The sequence below is a fragment of the Phalacrocorax aristotelis genome, chromosome 15 (genome assembly GCF_949628215.1).
Source record: "Phalacrocorax aristotelis chromosome 15, bGulAri2.1, whole genome shotgun sequence".
Taxonomy (NCBI): Eukaryota; Metazoa; Chordata; class Aves; order Suliformes; family Phalacrocoracidae; genus Phalacrocorax; species Phalacrocorax aristotelis.
Genome location: NC_134290.1, coordinates 11,414,284 through 11,426,636, shown reverse-complemented (window position 1 = coordinate 11,426,636; position 12,353 = coordinate 11,414,284). Strand labels below are relative to the sequence as shown.

Here is a 12,353-nt window from a genome sequence, read left to right as displayed (position 1 = left end):
AAAGGTGCTGACAAAAAACATTTCACAATTCCTTTTTTTCAGCCTGAAGTGAGAAGCCTCTTCTGAATGCCAGAGCCCCATGATGAAAATAATCATATTTCCAAAGTTGTGTTTAATAAATTTTATAAAGGACCTATAACAGGGAATTTCCGTAACACTGCAGTTCTAATGCCATATGCAATGCAACATGCAGAGCTGTTGCGTGTCGGAATGGTGATCCCCTTCAGCCCGTTGAAACAAATTAGGTTAAGAACACATCTCAATGCAGTATTTTACATTTTCTGTCATGTTTTCAAATATACAAGATTATGCGAAAATTACAATATTGTGATCGTAGTCCTTTCTGGGATCTATAGAAACACTCAAAACCACCATTTTTTTAAGGACGCTTTGATCAAAACTATTTGTCTCGTTACTGCAAATTGCTAGTGCTAAAAAGATAGTTACACTTTCTCTAGTGATATAGAGTCTCAATTCTATAATAAATACAATAAAAAAGATATATGTAATTTATCCTGTGGTCTCACCAAAAGCACAAACTCATCAGAGTTCAGATTTCAGCAATGCAGATCATGAAAACTTCTGTACGTGCAGCCAAAAGGTCCTTTGGGCTGACCTGACTTGGTGAGACTATTGAGGCATGGGGCTCCTACCTCTGCTTACACAGCTAAGCTGTATTTTCCCACAGGAAAAAAAAAAAGGTGTCTTGAGCAGCACATACACGCTTTCTACAGCATTATGCATGCGTGGACACGTCCATCACTTTCCCTATGCTGTGCAGGTCTCCCAACTACTCCTGAAGAGGTTGAGGGTCATTCTGTACGGGGGTTTGCACCTGTAGGAGTTGGTCAGTGAGACAAACAGCCTTTACTGGGTGAAGTTACCACTTTTGGCAAAGCCATACATTTTATGTGCTAAAATTTACAGCAAGTAGCTTTTCCCTAGCTTCTGACAAAGCACAGTAAACAAATTAATTCTGTATACTACTTTGCATCATACCTGTTTCGGTGTATGAAGAATATCATATGCAGAGGTGGTAGAAACGATAGCTCTCTTGCTTCCTTTGCTGATTTGTAAGGAGAGAGACAAGCCTGAAACTAACTGTACTCCTAGATCTGTAATGGTTACACGGTCATCTAGAACTATCACGGTCTTCTCTGCCAAGATGGAATCGGAAAGAGGTGACAGAACCTTGAAAAAGAAAGCAAACACCTTCCGTGAAACAGCAACTAACTGTGTTATAACGCAAGATTAGACTCTAATCGGCATAACACTTGGGATTAATCCTGGGTTTGTTACATCCATGTGTAAGCTATAATTGATGTTTCCCCCAAGGCATTACACTCATTTGCTGCTAAATTATTTTATTTACAAAAATAATTTAATAGAACAACCAATCAGTACAGAATTGCAGCTTCATCTCAACAATGGAGTATAGATTAACTTAAATGGATTTGTTTTTCGAAAATAAGTCATTTTTGTGTGGTCTATACAACCTCCTATGAATGCAGTATAGCACCAGACACAGCGTAAGACACTGATTAACGCCAAAACTCAATAAGGGAATAAGTAAGCGTACAAAGCCTGGCTGATAGGAACTTGGCCTGCTGCCTTCATAGGGACAGAGGACCTGAATGAAATCAAAGAAGTGAGCTCTGCAAAAGGACTTTGAAAACCCCACTGGGTGCCTGTCTGTGTTTTTCAATGCCAAAATAGTCCTGACAGTTTGCTCTAAGACCCTATTTCTAACATGCTCAGAAGGAGACAGTCATCTTTCTACTGATCCCAGAAACAGCTGGTTCAAGCCCAAACTATTTGAGGTGCAATTTGTCTAAACATGAGAAAACTACAGTGTAGCTACCTGCGTTGGAGCTAGCTGCCTGCTGCTCGCTCAGAGTCACTGGAGTGAAAGAGTCATTTTAAGGGCAGAGGTCCCTTGACCTCTTTGTGAGGTTTGTTCTAGGCTGAAAGGAGCCAAGCCCTAGAAGTACCCGTTCCTTTGCATTGACTACAAAGGAAACTTAGTGTGACTGGAACATTATGGATATTTGCACTTAATAAGAGCCCCAATGCTTGTATTCCTTTATTTTGATTAAGAAATATGCATGAAGTTACATAGAGGGACAGGTGGTGAACGTGAACACTGTGAAAGGCTTCTGAAGATTATTTTTGTGCACTTTTTTTTGTGTTTCATTTTGTGAACATAAAGGGACTAATTTTTCAAAGGTGTTTAAGCATATGAAGACGCATGAATATCTTTGGTAAAATGTCCTAACAGTTAGGTTCATGAGGTCCCACTTACATTAAAAGAAGCTAGCTGTGTGCCTCGTGTAACCTGTTTCACTGTTCAGAAAGGCTCGCTGTGTTGCCAGTCACATTAACATGGCTAAATCCCTTCAGAAGTTTCACCTAAAGGTATTTTATGGAAGTGAGAAATAGCAAAAATGAAAACCTCCTTTTATGTTTAGCACGTAATTTTTTTTCAGCTTATTTTTTTCTGAGAGCAATCAATTTTATAAGCTAACTAGCTCTTGTGTGCGCGCATCCTGAACTCTCTCTGCGGAAGCTGCAGGCACATCTCAGGCTGTACCTGGACCGTGGTGATGCCATGCTCACGACCAACCAGAACTCGACCATCTTGAAGCTTCGCGATCTTGGGTTCTTCTACCTTCATGAAATCAGTCACAAGGTCAGTGATGTCAAACTGCCACTCAGAGCCTAGCATATAGGTCAAGTGGCCTCCAAACTCAGAGGATTCAGCTACAAACTGTGTGAGGACTCGCACCATGGCATGCTGATACTGGAGGGTACAACCTCTTCCTTTTTTCTCATCATCCTCTTCATCCTCACTGTCACGGGTAGGCCTGTAAATAGATCCAAGTTTGTTATCTGCATTGCCATGATCTCCCTACAACACGGCGGAGCTTCAGTTCCATGGTATTTTCAGTTAGCTTAAAGTTACCATCATCTGCTCCTGTGTGAGAAACAGGAAACCACGGTTTGGATGTGCAGGTTACTAAACCTGGGTGAGATGCTTGTACAGCTCTTTTGTGCTCTACAATTTAAAAGCTACTGTCGCGTCTGTTAGTGAATTCTTTGTTTGAGTGGGACCTCCCAGCAACCTGAAAATATGTCTGCCGTTGCCAAGAATTCAGTGGAGCCACCGCTTGTTCACCGTGTCGCCAAGCAGCAGACAGATCTTGCAGAGGGCTAAGGAAAGCAGAGTTGAAACGTTTATGGGAGGGCAGTTCTGGAACAAACCCCTGTAGCAGCACTGCAGGGATGGGGAAAGACGTTTTAACATCCTTTCCTCCACCTTTGCCCATAACATTTGTACCATTTTGCTCATTTCTTCAAAGGTATTGTAACATATTCACGATTCCCTGCTTAGGTAATGCCACCCCACATCGCCATCTCATAGGCTTAGTAAGCCCTCTGCATTTGAGACATATACCATGATTTCACCTGAAATCTCATAAAGTTCATGCAAGTGCCTGGTATATTTAGACACATAATGACCACATGGGGCTTCCAAAACCCCAAATTATGTGCTTAAGCTGCCAGGCGGGCATCAGTTGCTCGGATTACACCATGCCAGACCGGCGAGACTGTCACTCACCCCAGAGAAACAACTGGAGCATTAGACACACTTTCTTTAACATTTTCTAACTGTCTGTCCCCCTTGCAACATATAACCTGTGACAATACACCAACTTTCCACAAACCTTACATAAGGCACCACAGTGACTTGTACATGGTCACAGGGCTGTCGCACCTCATGAAATTTTGTCTGTTTTAAAACCCATAAATTCTTTTTTTTTAATTATTTTTTTGCTACTGTTTATTCCTTGGGACAAACACATGGATTCTCTTATCTTGCTCAAGTCAGGAATTAAGCACTAGGTGGTCACACTTTTACTTATTATGCCCCCGTGCTGTGGAATTCATTGCTTAGAAATAATTTGCCTTCCTCCTTACTTATTGAGCCTGAAGCCACCTCTACGGCAAGGATGGCAAAGATGGGGTAAGCCTCTTATTTTTCATAGTGTTTTGGGAAGTAGTTTTGTGTTTACTGTGTTCCTTTATCTTCTCCTTTGAAATACCAGCTATGAAAAACTATTATAAAGCAGAATTGCTTTTGTTATAAATTGTTTTATGACAAAGTCGGCAAACAGTAAGCTGAAAACATAGCTAAGAAAAGCCCTTATGCTCTTCAAAATGATAGAAAGTCCTGCTGTTACACAATCTAATACACTGGAAACACATTTTCAATGGATCAACTGTTAGCTCAATATATATATTTGGCCTCAAGTAAATGGTTGTTGGTACAGCCTTTTTGGTTTTGTAAACAACAGTGTCCATCGTTAGTCGCTGAATGAAACAACCTTGAATAACCACTGAGTTGTTAAGAAAAAAAACAGGATCCTAAAATAGGATTTAACATTACACAAAGAAATTAGTCTTACAGAATTAGACTAGCTGGGTATTTCAGGGAAAGTCTCAATTGTTCTCTCCTTCCAACACTAGTGTCAATCTGGACTATGAGCTGAAGCCAGCCAGTCAGCAGGACAGTCGCAAGGAAAGTACCAGGAGGGGGATACTCATAGCGCTTATGTGGCCCATGACTATTTACATTGCTTTTGGCTTTATAATGCTATAAAAGAGTTTATGAACTCCTTGACGTTTCCACTTCCAATTTATTCCTGTATTCTGACCCTCCTCAGCTTACCTAAACCATAACGCAGCTCTGAGTAATCTCAGACTTCGGGAAAACGAGGTTTAGCTCTGAGATTTTGGGATTTGACCCTCTTTTAGTAACACAGTTACATAAGTACCTGTGCAGAGCTGGAGAAGGATGCACAGGAGGTATTCAGGTAAGAAGCATTTATGTGATTTGGGGGGGAAGAGCCACAGAATCAGTGTTTTGTGGCTTGAAGAAAAATGGTCACATGTTCAGTGTTCACGCTGACTTAATTTTTTTTTAACAGAACGCTGTTTTCTGTTTCTGTTCCATAACCAGGTGTTTTACTCAGATCCCAGGTGATACAGTCATCCATATTTATTTCTGTGCTTATTTAGTTCTACCTTCACTGTTTAGAACCCCAGACAGCTGGACTGGTCAAGAGGAAACTTTGAGAGAAAGAATTTTTCAGCCCTAGTCCAAAATGTGAGTTGTGGGAAGAATGGCCAGAGATAAGGAGTGTTGGGTAAGGGCACAGAGGGAGCACCCCAGCCCTTGCTATCAGGCCTAAGACTGTATGGGCAGCCAGCACTACCAACCAAAAAAAGATTATTCAAGTCCAACTCTCCTTGTGGTATCGCTAACAAACAAAGGTAAGGGCTCCATTTCGCTACAAAAACATTTACAGGTGTTTGTATACTTGTCCTTAGAAATACAAGGTTTCTATTGCATGCAAATGCATGACATCAGAGAAAGAGCTCTAACCCATGGAATGGGCAAGGCACTTTCCTGCATCAGTGCAAAGTAAAAGGAAAGGTGTTTGAATTTTCAGTACGAGCTTTGCCAGTCGCTTTTACCAGGTACCAACTCGAGTTCTTACTTTTTTTTTTTTAAACAAACAATACCCATTTCCACTTCAAAGCCACAAATCCATGACTCAGTAAGTCAGAGCATTTCAGTGTTTTGTATCCATGGGCCCAACAAAATGTTTGAGATCCACTGACTTCCATAGTTCCCTTTAGAGTCTTAAACTTCTTCTTACAGTGTTTTCAGTAGGTTTAAAATCCTTCAATAAGCAACGAGCTCATTTTCCTTTTAAGACATATCCTCATGAATATACACTATTGCTGCATATTACACTTTCCCCCGCTTTGGTCAGCTCCAAGGTTAGCTCTGGATGTCTCTCAGAATCCTTCTTATCCTATTTCTTGTTACTTTGCAAACTTGCTTGAAGATTTTTGCTTTTCTGGAGTGAACCGCAGTTGCCAGAATTACATTTAATTTACATTTCACACAGAGAAAGCCTTTGCCAGAGAGCTGAGTTAAAACAGCAGCCCTGTTACAAGGGTGCCTGGTAGCACTGATCTAATCAGTGATCTGTCGACTTTATATTATAGACACTGTCTGTGAGCAGTTTAAGTGTGTCTCTCTTAATTTGTACCACTTTCAAACCAGGCATCAAGTTCTTGGGCCAGATGCTAATTTTCTGTTAAAAAACCCCTAAAGAAATCAGTTTTGCTGGTTTTGAATTTGAAATACTCATTAAAAAGAGTCATGTATTTAAAAATCATTTGCAACACCCCTAATTGATAAAAAAACCATCTATTTTGGATACAAAATGTTAGCCACTGGAAATTGATTTAGTGGAAACGACTGAAATAAGCTGCACAGAGCTCCGCTCACAGTTCAAGAAAGGTAATTTGGTACCTTTGCAGGTCTTGAAAATACAGTCTACCTATTAGCAAAGATCTCTACGGCCTTATAGCCATAGGACATTAAAGTCAATTCGCTAAGGGAGTGAATTTACAGCGTGCTCCAGCTTTGTGCTGACGTCATTCACAAATGGAATGGTTTGAATCCAGTTTAATTTAATTCGCTTTAAAGGATGGCTTTATTTCTGAATGGCAGCCCTCCCATAGAGGGTCAGCTAAAGGCCTTTATTTTTTCCTTCATTTAACTTAGGCTAACTTTCCTGCTTTTGTCTCGTACTAGACAGGACCAAAGTAGCGCTACCGCCTAATGAACTGTTAGTTCAACAGACTGCCGTTCATAAGCAATACCATGCCTGGCTTAACTCTGTTTCATAGCTTTCGAAGGCTTCTGCTGCTCAGAGGTTTGCAGTCACCGTGGCTTAGCAATGGCTTTCGCAGCTCTTGTTCAGTAAGGCCAAGCTGCTGGCAAAGCCCAGTAAACTCTGTGCCTGACAGGGAAGCATACGCCGGCGCCATGCTGTGTGAGGGCTGCATCCCTGGGAGCCTCACGAAAACAGTGCGCCATCCCAGCTGCAAATATTTACTTAAATTAAATTTCCAGCTTGTTCTGTGAGACTTCAGCCACGCAGTTCCTGTTGGTGCAGGCTGAAGCCACGCATCCCGTGTAAATGTACGTGCACAGAGCTGGTGCAGGAACTTCAAGAAGGCGGTAATTATTTTGCAGATGCTTGAGGAATCAAAATAGATTTACTTGTTAGACCAGCAGAGTCTGCCTGGATGTCTTCCACACTCTAATATTTGACTTTAATTTAAATATATACCTTTCGTTTGCTGAGACTGTGGGCTTTTCTTCAGCCCATCGCAGGAGCAGGGCTTCCGTTAGCCCATGCTAGTTTGAGGACCGCGCACCATGCATTAGTCATGAGCTGATCCACGGCGGTGACTTTCATCTGCAAAGGGAGGCTCTTCATATCTGCAGTAGCACACGCCATAGATCAAGTTCTCCTCTGGATAATAATAAAGGTCTGCCATATATTTACAGCCTGATCTGGTAAATTGCATTACTGTTCTTACACAGGAGAGGCGCTTTTTTTTTTTTTTCCAGTTTCTGGCATAAAAGCAGCCTGGTTTCTTTTTTTCTGTTGCTCTAGCAAGTTCCTGCTCTTACAGCAGTTCAGGTGAAAACCGACGCAGTTCAAACTGAGCCAGGCATGTGCCATTTGAGAAGTTTTTGTAGCAATCCTGTCTTTTTCATTGCTTTGTGGAAATTATTCAAGAAGTTAGGTAAGCAAACATGTCTGTAATCACATGTATTTTACAATTCCAAACATGACAGGGTTTGCAGGGAGAAGCAATACATTTTATGAGCTCAACAAACATCATTGGAAAGAACAGATGTGATTTGGGGCATACAAACACTTTTCCAGGGCTGAAACAGAAGCAGCTACATTCAGACGAAGAACAGCCATGCTGAGGCAGTAGTTTCATAAGCGTTTCTTTTGTCGACAGCACCAGTAAAAACATTTTAAATATTACTGTAAATCCAGTTATATTTTGCCATCTGGCTCAGCCCCTCAGACGACTGAACCAGCGCAGCCACGCTGAGCGTGTGGGAACGAGGCAGTGGGGGAGCCAGCGGAGACGAAGGAGGCTTTGGAGGTTGCTGAAGTGTCTCTGCACAAGCCTGGTAAGAAATGCTCAAAACTTTTACCTCCTGCATATCGATTAATTACTTTATAGCAATGTTTAGTTCTCACTGAGAAGACAAGGGGGTGGTGTGAAGATACCAACTGCAGTGGACAGGAGGAGAGGAGGAAATTGTTTTGTCTGTGGTGAGGAGTGAGGAGGACACATTACAAGCCTTCCATGACTGAACCTGAGGACAGTGGCATGGGTTCAGTTGACCCGTGGGCCATGTGTGACTGAACCTAAATTGAAGCCTGCCTAAGTCTGTTGGCAGGGACTTTTGAGAGATTCCAAGAGTTAGAGGCCCTCTTCTTTCAAATCAGTTTCCTTTAAGGATAGATATCAAAAGCTCATGGAAACTGCAAATACTGGCTCTTACATGACAATGAAGTTGAAGCAATACAATGCTATGGCTACCAGACCCACTGGGAAATGCTTGGATTTTGTTTTTTTTAAAAAGATTAGAGCACTTGCCTCTCCTTTCCAGCCTATTCTCAGGTATCACACATTCTCACTGTACAGCGCTGACACTGTGTGGTACACACCGGGAGGGCCCTGTGAATAATTACAGGCTGAACCATTCATTGTTCAGAAAAAAGCAGAGGTGGCCTTCTGGCTGTAACACTGAATGAGGCTTCAGGAAACCAACCTGCAGCTCCCGACAGTAGTCCAAATGCCTTGTGTGGTTCAGGTCACCACTTAAAAACCCATCATAAAAACTCCCCTGTGTTTAGGATATTGGGAAACATGTAGCAATGAAGGAGGTGGAAGTATAAGCAGATTAAGAATTAAAAAGAAAAAAAAAAACAACCCACAAGGAAAAAAACACTAAATCTCAGGTAAAACCCATGCAATCTAAAGAAATAGAGCAAATGTAAAAACCTTATGTACAAAGTAAATGTCAGAGTGAGCACAACTCATGCTAGTCCTAGATTGCCTATTGATTCAGAATACCCCCTCCAAGGTAAAAAGAAACCCCACACAACTGTTCCATAAAACAAGAGATAATTTATTTCTAGTTGAAGCCTTTCCTGTTCACACGGGCAGGGACTGCTGACACACAATGTCATAAACTACCAGCTGCGATTCTGGGGAACGACACAGTGTCCACACTTTCTCTTCCACCCTTCACGGAAAATGCTTGCTGAAGACGTGCCAGCAGTTCAGATGCAATCCAGGCAGCAGCAAACACGCACCGCTTGCCAGCTTGCAAACAGAGCAGACTCTCAGACCATTATCTTTATTTCAGCTGGCCAAATAAATCAGAACTAGACACCAGGGGGTAAATTTCCAGCACTGTGTGTAATGGGTTTAAAGTCAGAATGTCCACGACCGTTAACCACCGTTGAATGTCTAACTCACTGAGCTTGCTGCTGAAAGTTTACTCCTATAATAAACATCAACAGCCTAATCCTGCAGCCATTTACTCAGCAGAAACCCCACTGGTTTTAGCAGGAGCTGCGCCTAAGGGAGCGTTACAGGACTAGGCACATTACAGACAGAAGAAGGTAAGTAAAGTGAAACTTGAAGCAGGCAGCATATGTTCGGTTCGGTCATCACCTAGCACAGCTCTTCCTTCCACAAATGGCAACTTTGCCTTTATCACTGAAGGAAACACACAAAATTCTCTTGCGCCACATCCCCACCACCTCGTCTGTCACAGCCAGAAAAAATGCCCACATAGCCCAGAGCTAAGTCAGTCCCGTTCTTTGGAGCTCATTACCTGAGAATCCTGTAAATTGAGTCCTATTACCCTTAGTTTTATGCCCTCATAAAGTGCTAGATAATTGTGCTCCACTACTGTCTGTTTGGGCTCTTTAAGGCTCTTCGATAGCTGAGACATTCTCGTGGGCAAAGCGAGTGCTTTAGCCAGAACCGCCACAGCAGTTAGCATTAGCCCTACAGTTACTGCTGCCAGAAACGCTTTTTCCCTGTATTATAAATCTGAGCTTGTGTCATGCCTTGTTCTCCAGCAGTATTTTTCAACTTAGCCTGAAATCCACCAATATAGCAGTGTTCCTGGAAGTTCTTAATCTTGCAAGTTGTCCGCATGATGGTTATTCTACAATTGGTATTTCAGCAGGGATGGACAGAACAGAGCTCAAAATCCCTGCCCTGCCTCCCTCCCTCCCTTTTTTTTCCGATCCACATTTGTCCTGGTAGAATCTGTTCACCAGAATACAGTTTTCAGTAGGGGCATAAGTGGGGTTTTTTTGCCTAACTCTTACCTACTAAATAATGCTTCAGCCAGGTCTGCTGTAGAGTGCATCGATACAAAGCCTGACTAATCATGCAAAGTCACAGAATGCTTTGGGTTGGAAGGGACCTTTAAAGATCATCAAGTCCAGCCCCCTGCCAGCGCCCAGTGACCTGACTCCCTCCCTGGCCCTAGTTTATTTAGCACCGTAGACAGAAATTTAAGCACTGGCAGTGCTGAATCTCAATCTTAATCTCAATCTCTCTCTCTGTCCAGGTTCTTTTCCTCAGATTTGCACATCAGAGTGTATGATATGATATGCTAAGACTGCGTGGAACTGATCCAGGCAAAGCCACTGACTTCTAAATACATAGATCAGGAAAAAATGTAGCCTACTGATATAATTGTTGGACGTTATAATGAAGGCTAAGGCAGACTGCAAACGTAATTTTAAACAGGGAGTTTAGATTCTGAGAAATACTCTAAAAATTTGTTGTGTTCTAAAATCAGAGGCCCTGGGTACCTCTCTGGACTGTGCCAGTGCTGTAAGCATACCTTTTATTGGAGGTGACGGGTATCCTCCAGCCTTTGATCTGGCTAAGCTCTGTATCAGAGATCTCTATCTGCAGCGGGAGCCGTGGAACCCAGACCGTCACTTCTAATTGGGTGGTAAAATGCTGGTAAGTGAAGTTAACAATAGTATCCACTTTGCTTTTCATTTCCTTGCCATTAACGAAGATGGAGTCACATCTGTCAGAAACCTTATAAAAAAAAAAAATTAATTAGGACATGAATAAAAGTTCCTGAGAAAGCAGAGGAATGATACATCAGTCCAAAGACAACACTGATAATGGGAGTCATGCATATTGTATTTGCAGTTTTCTAATTAGTAGCAAACAGTGATAAATGGACCCCAGGGAAATAGTCCTGCTTTCCTCAATGGATACTACTCAAACTACAAAAATAATTTAATGATGTTATATAACCTATGTGAATCTTTTATACTAGGCAAATTAAACTCTTCATGAATCAAACTCCATGTGCATCAAAGTTTATGTTTACAACTTGCTTAAAGAACCTGGAAAAAATGGGGCCATATGTTAGTAAGAAAAAGACTGACTCAGAACCATAAACCAGAATCCTTTCCTTTTTCCTCCAGCACTGTAATGCTAAAAGACAAAGCTCCCCTTATGGCTCATGAGCCGAAGTGCAGCACAAGCATTAATTTTTAGAACTTCTCAGTAATTGTTTTAGCAAAATGTATTCATAGTTGCCCTGTGTCCTTATATGAAATTACTGCCAAAACTAGCACGTGGGCTCTATACTACAACTCATCTTCTCTTGGTCTCAGGGATCCTTCGGCACAAAATCAAGGTCCTGAGCACAGATTCTATTTAAATAAAGAACATGATGTAAGAACGCATTTGATCTGCATCCTGGAAAGATGGGAGTCCTTCTTCAGGGGGTACGGGGTTTTTTAATATATCTATGAACATTGTGTGTGTGTGCTTTTAGATTCTCTATGTACACACACATTTAGATTAATGTATAACATGTTTTTATACACGTATACATGTGTACATATGGACATGCATATGTACATGTATTTGCATCTATATACAGGTTTGCCTTTTGCTTTGAAGCAAGAGTGGTGAGTCTCCAACGGAGTCTGTGTACTGTGGTTTTAATCTTTTAAAACCATGGTTTATGAGACGTAGTTGTGTTACTGAAATGGCCTCTGGTCTCCTGTCAGGACTGGTCTGTGATAGGCTCTGGAATGCATCAGGATGCAGATCTGAAGGGATTCTGGCTAAGCCAGTGATTAAATTCTGGTTTACTGGAGTTACCAAGATAACTCATGTAGACTTCAGTGGGGAATACGCAGAAACACAGGTTGGTTTTGCTCTGCAAATGTACCTCAAATCTTTTCTGATTTTAACAGGAGTTAGGGGTTACTGAGCCAAGAAAAATCACAGAAATTGTGTAGCAGCCCTTTTTTTTTGTCAGAGGCAGTCCTCATGTGTGACTTTGAAATTCAATTTGTCCTGTTTTAAGTCTCATACAGAATAACGTCATT

General features: G+C 41.7%; 1 protein-coding gene across 2 annotated transcripts in view; it reads right to left on the bottom strand.

Annotated features, from left to right (window-relative positions):
• Positions 1–12,353, bottom strand: part of TMEM132B (transmembrane protein 132B) — a 255,093-nt gene that overhangs the window by 2,012 nt on the left and 240,728 nt on the right. Inside the window, exons 6-9 of one of the 2 annotated variants that reach the window (XM_075109875.1) lie at positions 10,832–11,037; positions 2,786–2,864; positions 2,591–2,668; positions 1,000–1,191 (exon numbers count right to left, since the gene is read on the bottom strand). In XM_075109875.1, the coding sequence (XP_074965976.1) occupies positions 1,000–1,191; positions 2,591–2,668; positions 2,786–2,864; positions 10,832–11,037 (555 nt within the window). Of the gene's footprint in view, positions 1–999; positions 1,192–2,590; positions 2,865–10,831; positions 11,038–12,353 lie in introns of both variants that reach the window. The other variant, XM_075109874.1, reaches the window with a different exon arrangement.